The sequence below is a fragment of the Xyrauchen texanus genome, chromosome 50 (assembly GCF_025860055.1).
Source record: "Xyrauchen texanus isolate HMW12.3.18 chromosome 50, RBS_HiC_50CHRs, whole genome shotgun sequence".
In the NCBI taxonomy this organism is placed as follows: Eukaryota; Metazoa; Chordata; class Actinopteri; order Cypriniformes; family Catostomidae; genus Xyrauchen; species Xyrauchen texanus.
Window position 1 is genome coordinate 7,799,009 of NC_068325.1, and position 13,029 is coordinate 7,812,037.

Genomic DNA, 13,029 nt, shown 5'->3' on the forward strand with positions numbered 1-13,029 from the left:
TGGTCTCAATAGTCAGTCCTGTTGGATAATCTATCTCAAATTAGTTTAAGGTGGCTGATGATTTTACATGGTTTAATTGGCCATTACCTGGTCCAAGCTGGTCTACATCAGTGTTTCCCAACCCCATCAGTCAGAGTCATGTACCCCTTCATTAACACCCCTTCAAGACTTTCAAAGTATCTCCTGGAACCTACTTAAATACCCCCTAGGTAACCCTAGTTAGGAATCACTGGTCTAGAATATGATTGATCAGCTGGACTACCAGATGAGGCTAAGGTTGGCCTGGTAGGCCTTCTTGGTCAACCTTGCTAAGCTGGTGGGGACCAGGTTGAGCTAGTTAACCATGTTCTAAAACACCTATTGAACTGGTTGAGCAATTTGACCACCTTATTCTGGTATGATTGGATTTTCCAGTAGGGAGGGCTCATCTGATCCTTTCTCCTAAACAGATTCAGACAGCCATGTTAGAAATGCCTCATCTCAGCTGGTGGAGATTCCTCCCATACTTCCCAAAATCCTACCTACTAAACCTTCCCACCCTTCAGTCACCCCCACCCCTTATTCACTACCCAACGGTGCCTGGACACAGCATGGACACCCCCAAACCAGGGCACCTAGTGCCACTCAGATGCCACATAGTTCCACTGGTAATTCCCAAGTTTCATTCTTGTTATTTATTTTAACCTCTTTTACCATATATTACTTTCAGGGTCTGATGGTTGACAAGTAAAGAGTAAATAACATATTCCCTTAATGATTAATTATTTACCACACACACACTTGGTTGATTTATTTTGGCGCAAGCTTGTCTAGTGTTCAATGAGCATACACATTCTACCACAGCAAAGTTTACACAAAAAAAACTGAATATCAGACTTCAAAGATATTATTCCATTCATTCTCCTCTTGTTTGGGCAGTTTTAGAGGAAAACGATATGCAGACATGGAAAATTAATGGATGTGCAAACCGCATTTCAATCAAACACAGCAATTCTGTAACCTCTAACAGATAGACATTATTTCACACTCTAGCTCTATGGATCACAGGAAGTGCTGTCTCTACCTGATATGAGTTAGAGGGCCAATAAAAACAGCATAAACCATGATGACATCAACTTCCATAATCTCCTAATTTGTTTTGCACTGTCAGGCAGGCTATTACAACTGTCCAATCATGACTGTTATTGTCTGAAATCCCAGCCTTCCTGTTTCCTCCCATACACCATGTCTTATATTCACAGGAATGCACTGCTGCACTTTACTGCAACTATCAACACTCAGGTTTAGCCTCACTGTAGTCAGAACATACATGTTTTTAATGTTAAATTTACACTTCATTCATATAGTTGTCCTATTAATAGCAGTTTCTAACTTAATTTATTGTATTGACAATAAGGTAACTCTGTTTCAAAACCTCCTGTAGTGAGCTGCTCCTAATGCGAATTATGTTCCAAATGTTAGATAACATGATTGTGATGCCTACTAAGACATGTTTGCAGAGAAGGAAAATTCAGAATGCACTGCAATGTAAGCTAATCTTAGTAAAAAATCTAACCAAGATTGGCGGACAATTGCAAGAAAAATGCAGATCATACTGTATACATTTTGAGTTTCATGCACTAAAGTAAAAAGATCTCTGCTTTCTATTGATATAATTTTAAACTTTTCTGTACCCAAGATATAATTATTTTGAATATTAGCTGTCTTAAAACCTTTTTCTTTTGTTTTTTTTAGAAAATGGCTGTAAAGATTTCATTCGCGTTTACACGTGGAGATCAAACATCAAGCAAAAAAACTGTTAAAATCTCTGAAACGAGTTGCATTAAAGTCTTTATAGCAAGTCAGTCCACTCAGCGGCTATCTTTGGAATGCTTTTGGGAAACTATAATTTTTTGTAACCAAGCGGAATACAAGAGCAGCTCATAACTTGAATGGGGAAAGTTACACCCAAAACGGTTGGTCAACATTAAGATCAAAGAACATATTTCAAATCAGCAGTAAAATCTGACAACACTGGAATCATAAATTGTGCTTCTTCATCTCAGATTACGCCAAAAAAATAAATAATTATAATAAAAATTCCCCGCTTGTATAGCTAATGCTAATGCGCGTTCTCAAGTTATTTTACAGGCAATGTCTTTTACAGGCAATGTCTGTATCTAAACTGTGATTGGCTCTTTTACTTGTAAGGCGGGACTTCCTTTCTACATCTGTTAGAAGTGGCCTGTCTCTGCTAAATATTCTCTTACTCAATTCAAGTTTGGCATTATCATGTTGGTAAGGTAAACAAAGGAATAGACAATAGCTGTCAATCAACTCGAGAACACGATTATCTATACAAGCCAGGAATTATTTTTCTTTTTTGTAATCTAAGTTAAAGAATCACAATTTATGATACCAGTGTTGTCAGATTGTACCGCTGATTTGAAATATGTACTTTGATCATAATCTAGACCAACTATTTTCAAGATTTCGATCTTTCTCCGTTCAAGAAGATAGGAGCTGACTTGAATGCAGCTTGTTCACATACTGTAGAAAAATAGCTCGAGAGCATTCCAAAGATGGCTGCCAGTGGACTTACTTGCTAGAAAGAATTTGGTTAAATCTCCAGTTTGATTAGGCCTGCTTGGAATTTCTGCATCTTTGAATGCCAATGTTCTACACATACCCCTGCTCCTTATGTGCTCATTTATTAAAAATATTGGCTAATTTGATAAAAAAAATTCAGCTACCAATAAGAATGCAGTACTTTTAGCTTTGTTTAAAACATTTTAACATACTTGCATCCAGTTAGCAGAATTGGACTTAACAATCACCAAAGAAATGTAGTGATGTCACAACTTTTTAATTGAGCGCAATTAGTAGAAAGATCAAATGACTCAATAGTAGATTGAACTGAAACAGAGCTAGCCAGCTGTTAAATGTAGACATCTCTTGCCCGAAAATAATAAACAGCATCGTTTTCTGACACATAGCTGCCCTCACATGGTTGTACCTGCCCCAGCATGGAATTCACTTCCCAAAGCTGACACTGCATAACCAAATCTGCGGTTGCTGTTTTTGTTCCATCTAGGTAAGAGCATACGGACTGGCCCGATCTCTTCTCTTCCACCCAAACCCAACGATTCAATCCTAACAGTGACCAGCAGGAACCATACATCACTGGGCAGAGACCCTTTTTCTCCTCTCTCTAATGGCATAAGACCTTCCTCCCCCAGGCTCGGTGACTCCTCCCGAAGATATGGGGGTAAAATAAACTATTTCTACCCCATCCCCTTCTAAAAAACTCTGTTAGCAGCATATTATAACCTGGTATCTGGTTTCTAGTTGGTCAAAGCTGGTCTGAGCTGGTAAACCTTCTTGGACCAGCAAGGCGAAAAAAATCCAACAGCTTGTCAAACCACCTTAAGGTTGTATAGCTGGTTTTTGGGGCATGGCCGACCAGCCAATGAAAAGCTTGGACCAGCTAGAAACCAGCTATCATGTTCCAAAACACAACTAACAGTTTAAAATAAATTATTCTAGTAGGGTCCTATTCTGCTCTTTTCCTTTCTTTCTTTTTTATTTCAGCCCTTTGTACAGTCATGTTATGATCTTTGCTCTGTGAAGAACTTTTACATTAAGTTGCCCTTTATTCTCCACAACCAGCACCAAGTTATTTTGGTTGCATTTATCTTGCAGCACCACAGATTGGCAGGTCCCTCAGTCTCTCTTCAGAACCACATTTTCTCCATGTGTGTGCAAACAGGCCATCAACCTGTCACTCATTGACAGATTTACTGTGTTAAATATGTGTTTTTTTTTTTTTGCCTGACGTGCATATAGACTGCTGGTGCACAAATCTCATTTTAAAGAGCCTCTCTTCTCCTCAGGCAGTTGAGTGGCCACCTATAATTCCACTTAACTTCCATCTGTGGGTCTTTGTAAAACACGATTTTGCTGTGAACCTCAACAACAACAACAGCAACAAAAAAACAAAACAATATGATGCTGCCATAGTTTTCCTTTATTCCATAACATCCACTCTCCCCCCCTCCCCCCACAGCTAACGGTGAACACCATAAGGGACTCTCTCTTCCCAAACCAGTCATGTGGTCCAGAGCAAGAATGGGTAAAAAGAGTTGATTCGTACTCTGTGTGTGTTAGCCATCATTAACCCGCAGAAACACTGTTTTGTGACGTGTCCTTACCATCCATCTCCATCTCCTGTAAACCTGTCTTTGTCCATCCATTTGTTCATTCACCAGTTTGCTGGCAAATTTGTCATGTTGTCTTCAAAGTTTGTTGTTGTTTTGCAAGCTTAAGCAGATCCTGTGCTGCCACAAGCTTTGTGGTGTAATTGTCAAAAGCTTTTCCCCAGATTTTCAATGGCTGAGAAGTTTCTTTCATTTGCAAAGCAAGACCATCAATGTGGTACTTTTAAAATGATGCCGTAGAGCATTTTTTTCCTAGGGAAAACATTAATTATGTTTTTTGGAAGACACAAAAACCCACCACATTGTCTTAAACTGTCTGGTAACATTTTGTGGCTCTTTTGATTGTGTGTTTTAGCAATAATATTTGTTACTCCCTTCTGCAGAGGACTGTAACTGCTTCTGGTTGAATATTATGGTGTGCATGACTACTTGCATGCTTTGTTGTAGTCAAAAGCTTCCATGTGGTGTGAAGTCCTTTTCAGTCTGCCATATTGTATGTCCATGTCTCACAATCACAACAGCTTTTGGGATATGTTTATGTTTTTGCTCATAAATTGAAGATAAGGGTGTTTCAACCACCAACATAACCCCCCTAACTAACATGTATGCATGTACACTATATAACCTAAATTCTGGGGAGTGCATTTAATAGTCACATCCTTTGACTTGTGCAAAAACAGTGGAATACAACAAATCAACATAACATTTGTGTAGAGACCATTGGCACCTGAGGAATAAGCTTTAATTATCATGATTTGTTTACATCAATTCACTTCCCATCCATTGTAATCATGGGCAATTGGTGCCTAATGTGGTGGATTTTGTATGGCAATGACATGGGCCGATTATTTTGACAGCAACTGCCCTCTTGACTAGCACCTTGAAAGCATTTAACCACAGATGGCATGAGACCAAATCAATGGTCACCACCACCAAAAACCTTCGGCTAGCTCTTCAGATAATTACTTTTCCTCCTTCAAAAGTATGACATCTGTTGGTCTTTAGTTTTATTTTCGGCTTTTTGCCACCCAGATTTTCGATACTTACTCGTACCACAGGGTTTAGGGAGCTGATCTCTATTTGATTATGCTGTGATGAACTGAGAGTTTCAACATGGTGCCTCAGATATAAATTAAATTAGTTTTCCTGGGAAGGGTCCACATGCTCTTGCCTGTTTGCTTTTGGCTGTACTGCAAGATGGCATGGAGAACTGAAGGCCTGAAAGGCAGTTGAAGTGCCAATGTTTAGACTTCATCCATGCAATCAGAAAGAAAACAGTCAAGGGAATTTTCCTTCATTTGCAATTAACTTCACAAGTGAGTTTGACCTCTCAATTTGCTACTCTTATGCAAAGCATCCAAAGTGCAGATTCACAAAGAAAGTAAACTGAGCATTGTAGTTGTGTAAAAAGATAATTTGAGCATTTAACCATATTCAATTTTCTATTTAGAGTGTGACTTTCAAATCCATTTTTCAACCCTTGTGTTTGTCCACATTATGGCTCAAAATGAGGGCATTTCATGTATTTCTATTTAATGTATTTTGGAGTAGAAACTCTTTTCTGTTAGAGTTGAATAAATACCTTGATTGTTCGATATTTGGCTCCCATCACAGACAAGGGTATCTGACAACAAGTGTTTTCAATTTGTGAGACATCATTTAGAATATGCATTAAATTTGAGCAATTTTCCAAGCAGGAACATTTTTACGGTGTCACGTGAATTTATGTAGTGAGTTTTGGCTTGATTATTGTGGTTTGTCTTGATATAGACAATGAAAGGTTGAAGATGAAAATAATGTCTGTTGTGCTGTAATATTTCTGCTTATTGAATCAGGGGTATTATTTTATTTCCGCAGATATCTAAAAAGCTGAAAACTTGCAAATAATAAATAAATTAAAACTCAATGAGATCACATCGGTTTGCAGAAAAGTAGTTGAGCTGAGTTAAGGGTGGTTGTGATGTGTTCCACTGTTTTTCATGAGAATTAAACATTAAGTTAAGAGAATGCTAAGAAGATTTGTGGTGATTAGAGGGAAGGGCTACTTCTGACCTTTTGCTGCAGTGCTGGATATTGTTTTGGGGGGCATTGTCAAATGACTGCATACTCATCTTAAGTTCATTATTACTGGATACAGATGAGAGAAAAAAGAGAGGAGGATACTTAATTCTGGCCTGAAGTAACAGTGATTTCAACTCATGTCATCATAGGTTCTCCAGCTGCACGTTTACCTATTCCAGCAAAAAAGACGAATCTTGTGGACAAACCAGGAGAATTAGGTAGGTAACAAAATAATTTTCTTAAAAAAAAAAAAAAAACAAGAACAAAATAAAGGTTGCAAACCTAAATTAGCCGCAAACTCGCTGCAGATTTTGTACTCACTGGGTCTGTACAAATTGAAAACCCCTACTTTAAAGAACCAAGACATGAATATACTGATCTGAAAAAAAAAATAAATAAAATGATGAAAAGAACCACATAGCTGACTCAAGCTAAACAGAAAAAATGCTGAATTTGCTAAACCTAAGGTGCTGCAACAAACCATTGAAAAGTCATCTTAATTTACAAAGTGTTGTCATAGAAACAAAGATAGCACATGCCTTAGTGTGCTCTTAATCATAATTGTCCTTAAGGGGTAAAAAACACTGTCTATTTAGTCAAGAATGACTAAACAATTAAAGAAGATGTCATTAAGCAGTCGCATAAATTAACTTCTCTGTGTACACAGCAGACAAGATGACAGACCTGAATCAGGACAAAACCTCCTTCTTAAAAGTGGTACTGACACCTGTTACAGCGAAACCATTCAAACCAAAAACAACATCAGCTTCTGCAGTTATAGGTATGTGTGCACAGGATGCTTTAAAATTAGATAATTTGGCCTTACCTCTTTGTAATTGTCTCCTGTCCTGAAAAAAAATCTGGAAGTGTTCATATATTCTACTGAAGGTACAAATGTCTGCTGAATGTGTGCCCAAAGTTTCAATTGGTGTGTACAAATACCTAGGTAGATACAATCTGTCAACAACGATTTTGTTGAAATTGGTTGACACTTATTTTGTGTTCTAGCACCCCACTTTGAGACATGGGAGAACTCTTCAGTATTCAGCTCTATTCCTGCCTCCAAAGTTGATGCCATGGGCAAAGAACGCTACATTGGTAATGAGACTTTTCACTCTGAACTAGTCGTGCCAAGCAGTCTCAATGATGCTGATTATGCATCATTGTGATGCATACATCATAAATTGTAATCAGTCTAAAATCTAATGTGAGTGTTTTGAGGCCAAAGCAAGAGTATAGGTGTCGTAATTGAAACACAATTGTGGTGTTCTGCAGCTCCACATGTGGTCTATAAGACGGATAAAAAGCCAGATGAACCATGCTCTATTACCACCTCTCTGAGTTACTTTCCTGAAGAGGAGGGAGTAGAACAAAATGCCACCAGTCCGCCAAGAACAGCACCATCCAACCTCACAGTGGTAACCGTTGAAGGATGCCCCTCTTTCATCATTCTAGACTGGGAAAAAACAGACAATGAGACCAAAGGTAAGATTGAAGACCATGGCAAAATGTCTGTAGGTTTGAGCTCAACTGTATCTGAGGACCTTAACAATTGAAGTGTGAACTATATTGTGTTGGTGGAATGAAATATGACTTTAAACACTTACCCTAATCCTTTCTCTTCAATAAGACCCTATACCCTATTCCTTATCTTTGAGGACTCATGGAGTTAAACCCTATCCTTTGAATTTGATGAACTCTATCCCTTGACTTTGAGTCAAACCTTATCCCTTACTCTACCCTATTCTCATTGTCTCTTTCTGTAGAATACGAGGTTATCTCCACTACTAAAGGACCTGATGGTGAACAGGTTTCCATCCTGATCACAAACCAGACTCACACAGCTGTGGAGAACCTCAAACCAGAGAGCAGGTAGAACTTCAATGCAATATTTGTCTCTAACCTCTCCATACAAAGCACCCTGGTGGATTTGGTAGATTAGTTTTGGTTTATGTGAGTGTCAAATACCATGAGTGTTAGTACTTTCATGCAACCTGAGAGACAAGGTGTTGAATCTCTGTGCTTTGGTCTGGTTGGAGGGGAGCCGCCACGCTTTCTGGCTTTTTAATGAGGCTAAAAATAGACCTGTGATCTGGTGACACAATATAACCAGGGCTTCCTATGGACTGCATCTTGAGGCACGTGTGCCTTGGTAATGTCTCTACATCACACATGGAGTATCCATTAAAGGGGTGGCCACATGCTTTCCGTCCTCAGACTCTGCAGAATAAATATATCAAGTTTCAGGGCTCAGAAGATGGGAAAATAAGAACCTAATTTTGCTTAAAATATGAAAACAACCCACCAGTGTTCCAATATATTTTAATAATTTGGTATTAAACAGACTTTCTGCACTGTTAGCAGTATAACTTTTGATCTGAAATGAATATACCTAATGGTTTTATGTGATTGGACCAAAGCAGCAATGTAATGCCACATGACACATCTTTTTGTCTTGCCTTGCAGTTATGAATTCAAGGTGAAGCCCAAGAATGAGCTTGGGGAGGGGCAGCCCAGCAAACCAGTGTCTTTCAACACAGAGTCTGGTAATGCTTTCAAACTTGAGCACATGCATTGCAAATAAGCAGATGTGCAAATGGTTATATACATATGACAAGTTTATTATGCATTTATATGCATTTGGTTATACTGATTAGTTGCAATAGAATATATATTTGTATCTTGTAATTGACATGCTTTAAACATATGCCATTTTAATAACAGAGGTCCTGGAGCTATCAGCATGTTTGTTTGTCTTAGTCATAGTTTACTCATGAGTCATTGGACACAAGAGGTCAGTTGAACCACCCAAATCCCAGTTTTAACATGAGATATGTTTTAAAAGTGGCATAATAATACAAATATCCCCAGGGAGGTTGGGCAAATTGCTTTGCCATGGCTTTACATATGGCCCTGATGTCTGCAAGTCAACCATTTTTGTGATTTTTGTCTTTATATCTTAGAGATGTATGTTATGAGTTCATTGTTGTTAACTTAATGACTCCAGCATATCCCTGTCCTGTCGTAACTTCTGGCTCCATCACAGATGCAGCCCTAGAGTGCTGACAACCTGCCAATGTTTGCCTGTCTTACACACTCACAAACAACATATCATAAATAACGAACAAATGAAGACCCACATCATCTACATGTTTTATGGGGGTGGCGGGTGGGCTTTAGCTTTAAACCTTGTCTGGCCAGCAGAAGAAAGGGAATGAGAGAAAGAAAGAGAGTAGGGCAAAGGCAACTAGGAGGAAAAGAGAGTCCATATGTGCAATGATGGGAGAGCAATAGAGGAAAACTAAGTGATGAGATTTTACTGCCAAAGTCCCTGAGGCTCAATGTTTCTCCCCTATAGCTTTGGCAAGTTAGTTCATGCCAGCTGATCTCTACTCACAAGAGAGATTCAGATCTGTTGGAAAAACTCTATTTTCTGCTTGTTGGAATTTATTGTACTTCATTGCTCAAGGCACTCTGCCCATCCATGGATAGCCAATGCAGAATTGGCTGATTTGTGTCCATAACTTTCCTATAGTCTACAAATAATTTTAATTGTCTCTATGACCAGGTGGCTATAAAAAAAAGCCATAATTTCTGATTCCTCCTCATTTTATTCCTGTTTTATCTTGCAGCGGATCCACGGGTGAGCGAGAATGTCTCAGGTATGTGTTTCTTATTTGCAACCCTACTTTTTTCAGGTGACAAATTACTGTCTGTTGAATAAATGGATAATGTAATGAACAGTCCTAGTAGAGGCAAAGAAATAGAAATATTAAAGTAGGAAAAAATGATAATGGGTAAAAAAATAAAAAAAGCAAAAAAGAGAAGGCAAAGGAAAGCTGTGTGGACATCCTATAAGTCTATTTCTTCCACATACAATTATCAGCCAGACAAAACATTTACCCAAGAGTAGCAAATGGATAATAGCATCTTCCTTCATGTAACTGACAGACCCCACTCAACAACAAGAGACCCAGTTACCTTATTTCAGTTGTTGGCCAAAGGGCCAGTCTGGTATTCAACTCCCTTGATTTCTTCTTGGTGTATTGGAATATATACTATTCAAGCCTAAATCAACAGAATAATGAAACAATGGATATCAAGTAAGCCAATAGTCAGAAAATATCATGTCAGGAGCCAATGGAAACAGAGACTAATGGAACAGCTCCTTTACTCTGTCAAGCAAGCCTTTGCTAACATGTGTATCAACAAACATTGTGTCTGCACTTCAATGTTCTTTTGAAAAGACAACTGAATGAAACATTGATGTCACAATGCTCAGCACAATACATTCCAGAACATAATATCTGGGCTGATCAGTTCATAAAATAACATTCTGGGTTTGTTCTGCAATGCATAAAGGTAAAGATGCCATTTGGACGCAGTTCCCCTTCAAAACTGACTCCTACTCTGAGTGCAATGGGAAGCAGTATGTGAAGAGGACGTGGTACCGCAAATTTGTTGGCATCCAGCTCTGTAACTCCCTAAGGTACAAGATCTACCTGAGCGACTCCCTCAATGGTAAGTCTAACAAAAACAATTATTAAAGCTGATCTATTTAAATTTTTGTGTTCATTTTATATGGCACGGTAGACTTTAAATTGGCAGCTCTGTCCTTTCCATGACCCTTCAGGTAAATTCTACAACATTGGAGACCAGACAGGTCATGGTGAGGACCACTGCCAGTTTGTGGACTCATTCCTAGATGGAAGAACAGGCACTCAACTACCAGCAGACCAGCTGTCAAACAGGCCAGGTAGCACTTTTCCAGGAAAAAATATAAAGAATAACAAATATAATGTCAAATATACTTTCTACCACAAACATTTTAACCATTTGACATTTTGGGTTGTTACAAAAAGTAGTCTTCTTTTCTAACCTAGACATTAAAGCCGAAGTGTGTAATTTTTTTAATGTTAAAATACTTGATATTATCCCAGCTTAATTGTGCAGAGACGACTGCGAATACAGCTTTCTAGGGTGGATTCCCCCAAAAATGTAACACTGTGACTTTGTGGTACTATAAAAATATTGCTTATTGTTTGAGCATCCTGACCAGCCCAACATAGCAATGTTGACTCAACCATTGGTGTGAGTTAGGGGTGGAAATGTCAGTTTCTGACCAACGACAGTGTTCAGAAAAGTTATTTGAAAAAAGTTTTGGTGGTGCAGAAATTACACACTTCAACTTTGAGAATTTGATGGCTTTAAATTGTACCTGGTTCAAATTCTAATACTTTTCTTGTCTTTTAGGCTACTTCAGAGCAATGAGACAAGAGCCAGTCAACTTTGGTCAGATAGGTGGAAACTCCCACATCACCTATGTTGCATGGTATGAATGTGGAACGCCAATCCCAGGAAAATGGTAGGACTCAAGCAAGTGTCCACACAGAACCCAGAAGAGCAACTCTCATTGGTTGGGAGTTCGGTCACTCCTCAGCCTAAGTCACTAAAGGTCGTACAATGTATAATAGTGTACAGGATCAAAGAGTCAGGGAATTCTTTTGAGCGCATTTGTGATATGTAATAGCAAAACAATGCCTCATCTCTTTATTTATCGTACGATAACTAGAGAAAATGAAATAATTCACTATGAGGAAAACTACTTCAAATACATTGAAGTGATGAATATAAAAAGAAAGGAAAAAAAAGACTTGTTTAAATATTGGGAAGCAGGCTCCCTGAAACTATTTTGATATTTTGTGTAATATTATTTATCAAAGTTTGTGGTGACATGTTTCTTGTAATGTTTTTTTTTTTTTTAGTGAGGAAGGGCCAGGCTTTGATTATGCGCTTAAGCAGTAAAGATAGCCTGGGCTTTTGTCTATCACCAGAGGCAGCTGTATTAGTTTAGTACTGATATTGTAAGTCTCTATGTCAGATTTAAACTGAAACTCATATGTATAGCTGGGACTCTTTGCTATGTTGCTTTTACAAACACATTGTACTAGCAAAAGGCTCAAAAAGTCAGGTTAACCCCACTAACATAGAAAAAATGGACACAAGGCGATGACACGTCTATGTTTACAACAGGTTGGGATTACAGGCACAACACATGCAAATTAACATTCAGTCAGATGCTTGTACCATGGCTATGGTCTTCAATTGTAAGCCCTGGTGATTTTTTTTGGTTCTAGGTTGTAAGGAAGACCTTACACTTGCAATTTGCACAGCACAAATGTATTTATATGTATATGGAGAGAGTATTTTTTCAGGAAACCTATGTAAGGATTACAAATCTTCCCCCTCAAGCTTGTGAAACACAATTCAAGTCACACCGCTCCAGCCTTCTTAAAAAAAACTCTTTCTTTGAGTGTTAGTCGAGAGATTTTCAAGGAATCTTGAAGATCTGAACAAAGTACAGCTTGTATGGGTTACATATTTTGTACAGTTTTTTTCCCTGCCAATCCTCAAGGCAGATTTGATCTGACTTATTCATATTTTTATGGAGTTTGTTTGTAAGATGATGTTGATGTTTTTTCAATAATAAATATCAAAAGTTCTTTTTCTTTTTGTAAGAAAACCATCTGTGTCCTATTTGTTTTCATTTTATTTTTTTATGATTACAATGAAACCAGGGCTTGACATTAACCTTTTTGCACGTGAGTTTCTCCTGTTTCCCAGCATGAGATCTTTAATGTGTGCTGTAATTAAAATAAATCTTATCATACACTTCACAGCAGATGCACTGGAGCACATATTATATATTATCAAACATATAATGTGTTTTTTAGATGTTTTTAATCGTTGATTATGACAGATAAGATGCGAT

At 38.1% G+C, this 13,029-nt stretch overlaps 1 protein-coding gene across 9 annotated transcripts in view; it reads left to right on the plus strand.

Moving 5' to 3' along the window:
* The window catches only part of abi3bpb (ABI family, member 3 (NESH) binding protein b), a 31,049-nt gene extending 18,252 nt beyond the window's left edge, over positions 1 to 12,797 (plus strand). For 2 of the 9 annotated variants that reach the window (XM_052124108.1, XM_052124106.1), the window contains 12 exons: positions 3,074 to 3,247; positions 4,046 to 4,111; positions 6,407 to 6,475; positions 6,925 to 7,038; positions 7,266 to 7,355; positions 7,533 to 7,742; positions 8,024 to 8,129; positions 8,724 to 8,803; positions 9,890 to 9,919; positions 10,620 to 10,778; positions 10,891 to 11,013; positions 11,511 to 12,795. In XM_052124108.1, the coding sequence (XP_051980068.1) occupies positions 3,074 to 3,247; positions 4,046 to 4,111; positions 6,407 to 6,475; positions 6,925 to 7,038; positions 7,266 to 7,355; positions 7,533 to 7,742; positions 8,024 to 8,129; positions 8,724 to 8,803; positions 9,890 to 9,919; positions 10,620 to 10,778; positions 10,891 to 11,013; positions 11,511 to 11,626 (1,337 nt within the window). In that variant the 3' untranslated portion in view covers positions 11,627 to 12,795. Of the gene's footprint in view, positions 1 to 449; positions 648 to 3,073; positions 3,248 to 4,045; positions 4,112 to 6,406; positions 6,476 to 6,924; positions 7,039 to 7,265; positions 7,356 to 7,532; positions 7,743 to 8,023; positions 8,130 to 8,723; positions 8,804 to 9,889; positions 9,920 to 10,619; positions 10,779 to 10,890; positions 11,014 to 11,510 lie in introns of all 9 variants that reach the window. The other 7 variants (XM_052124101.1, XM_052124100.1, XM_052124104.1 and 4 more) reach the window with 7 other exon arrangements.
* The last annotated feature ends 232 nt before the right edge of the window (positions 12,798 to 13,029 follow it).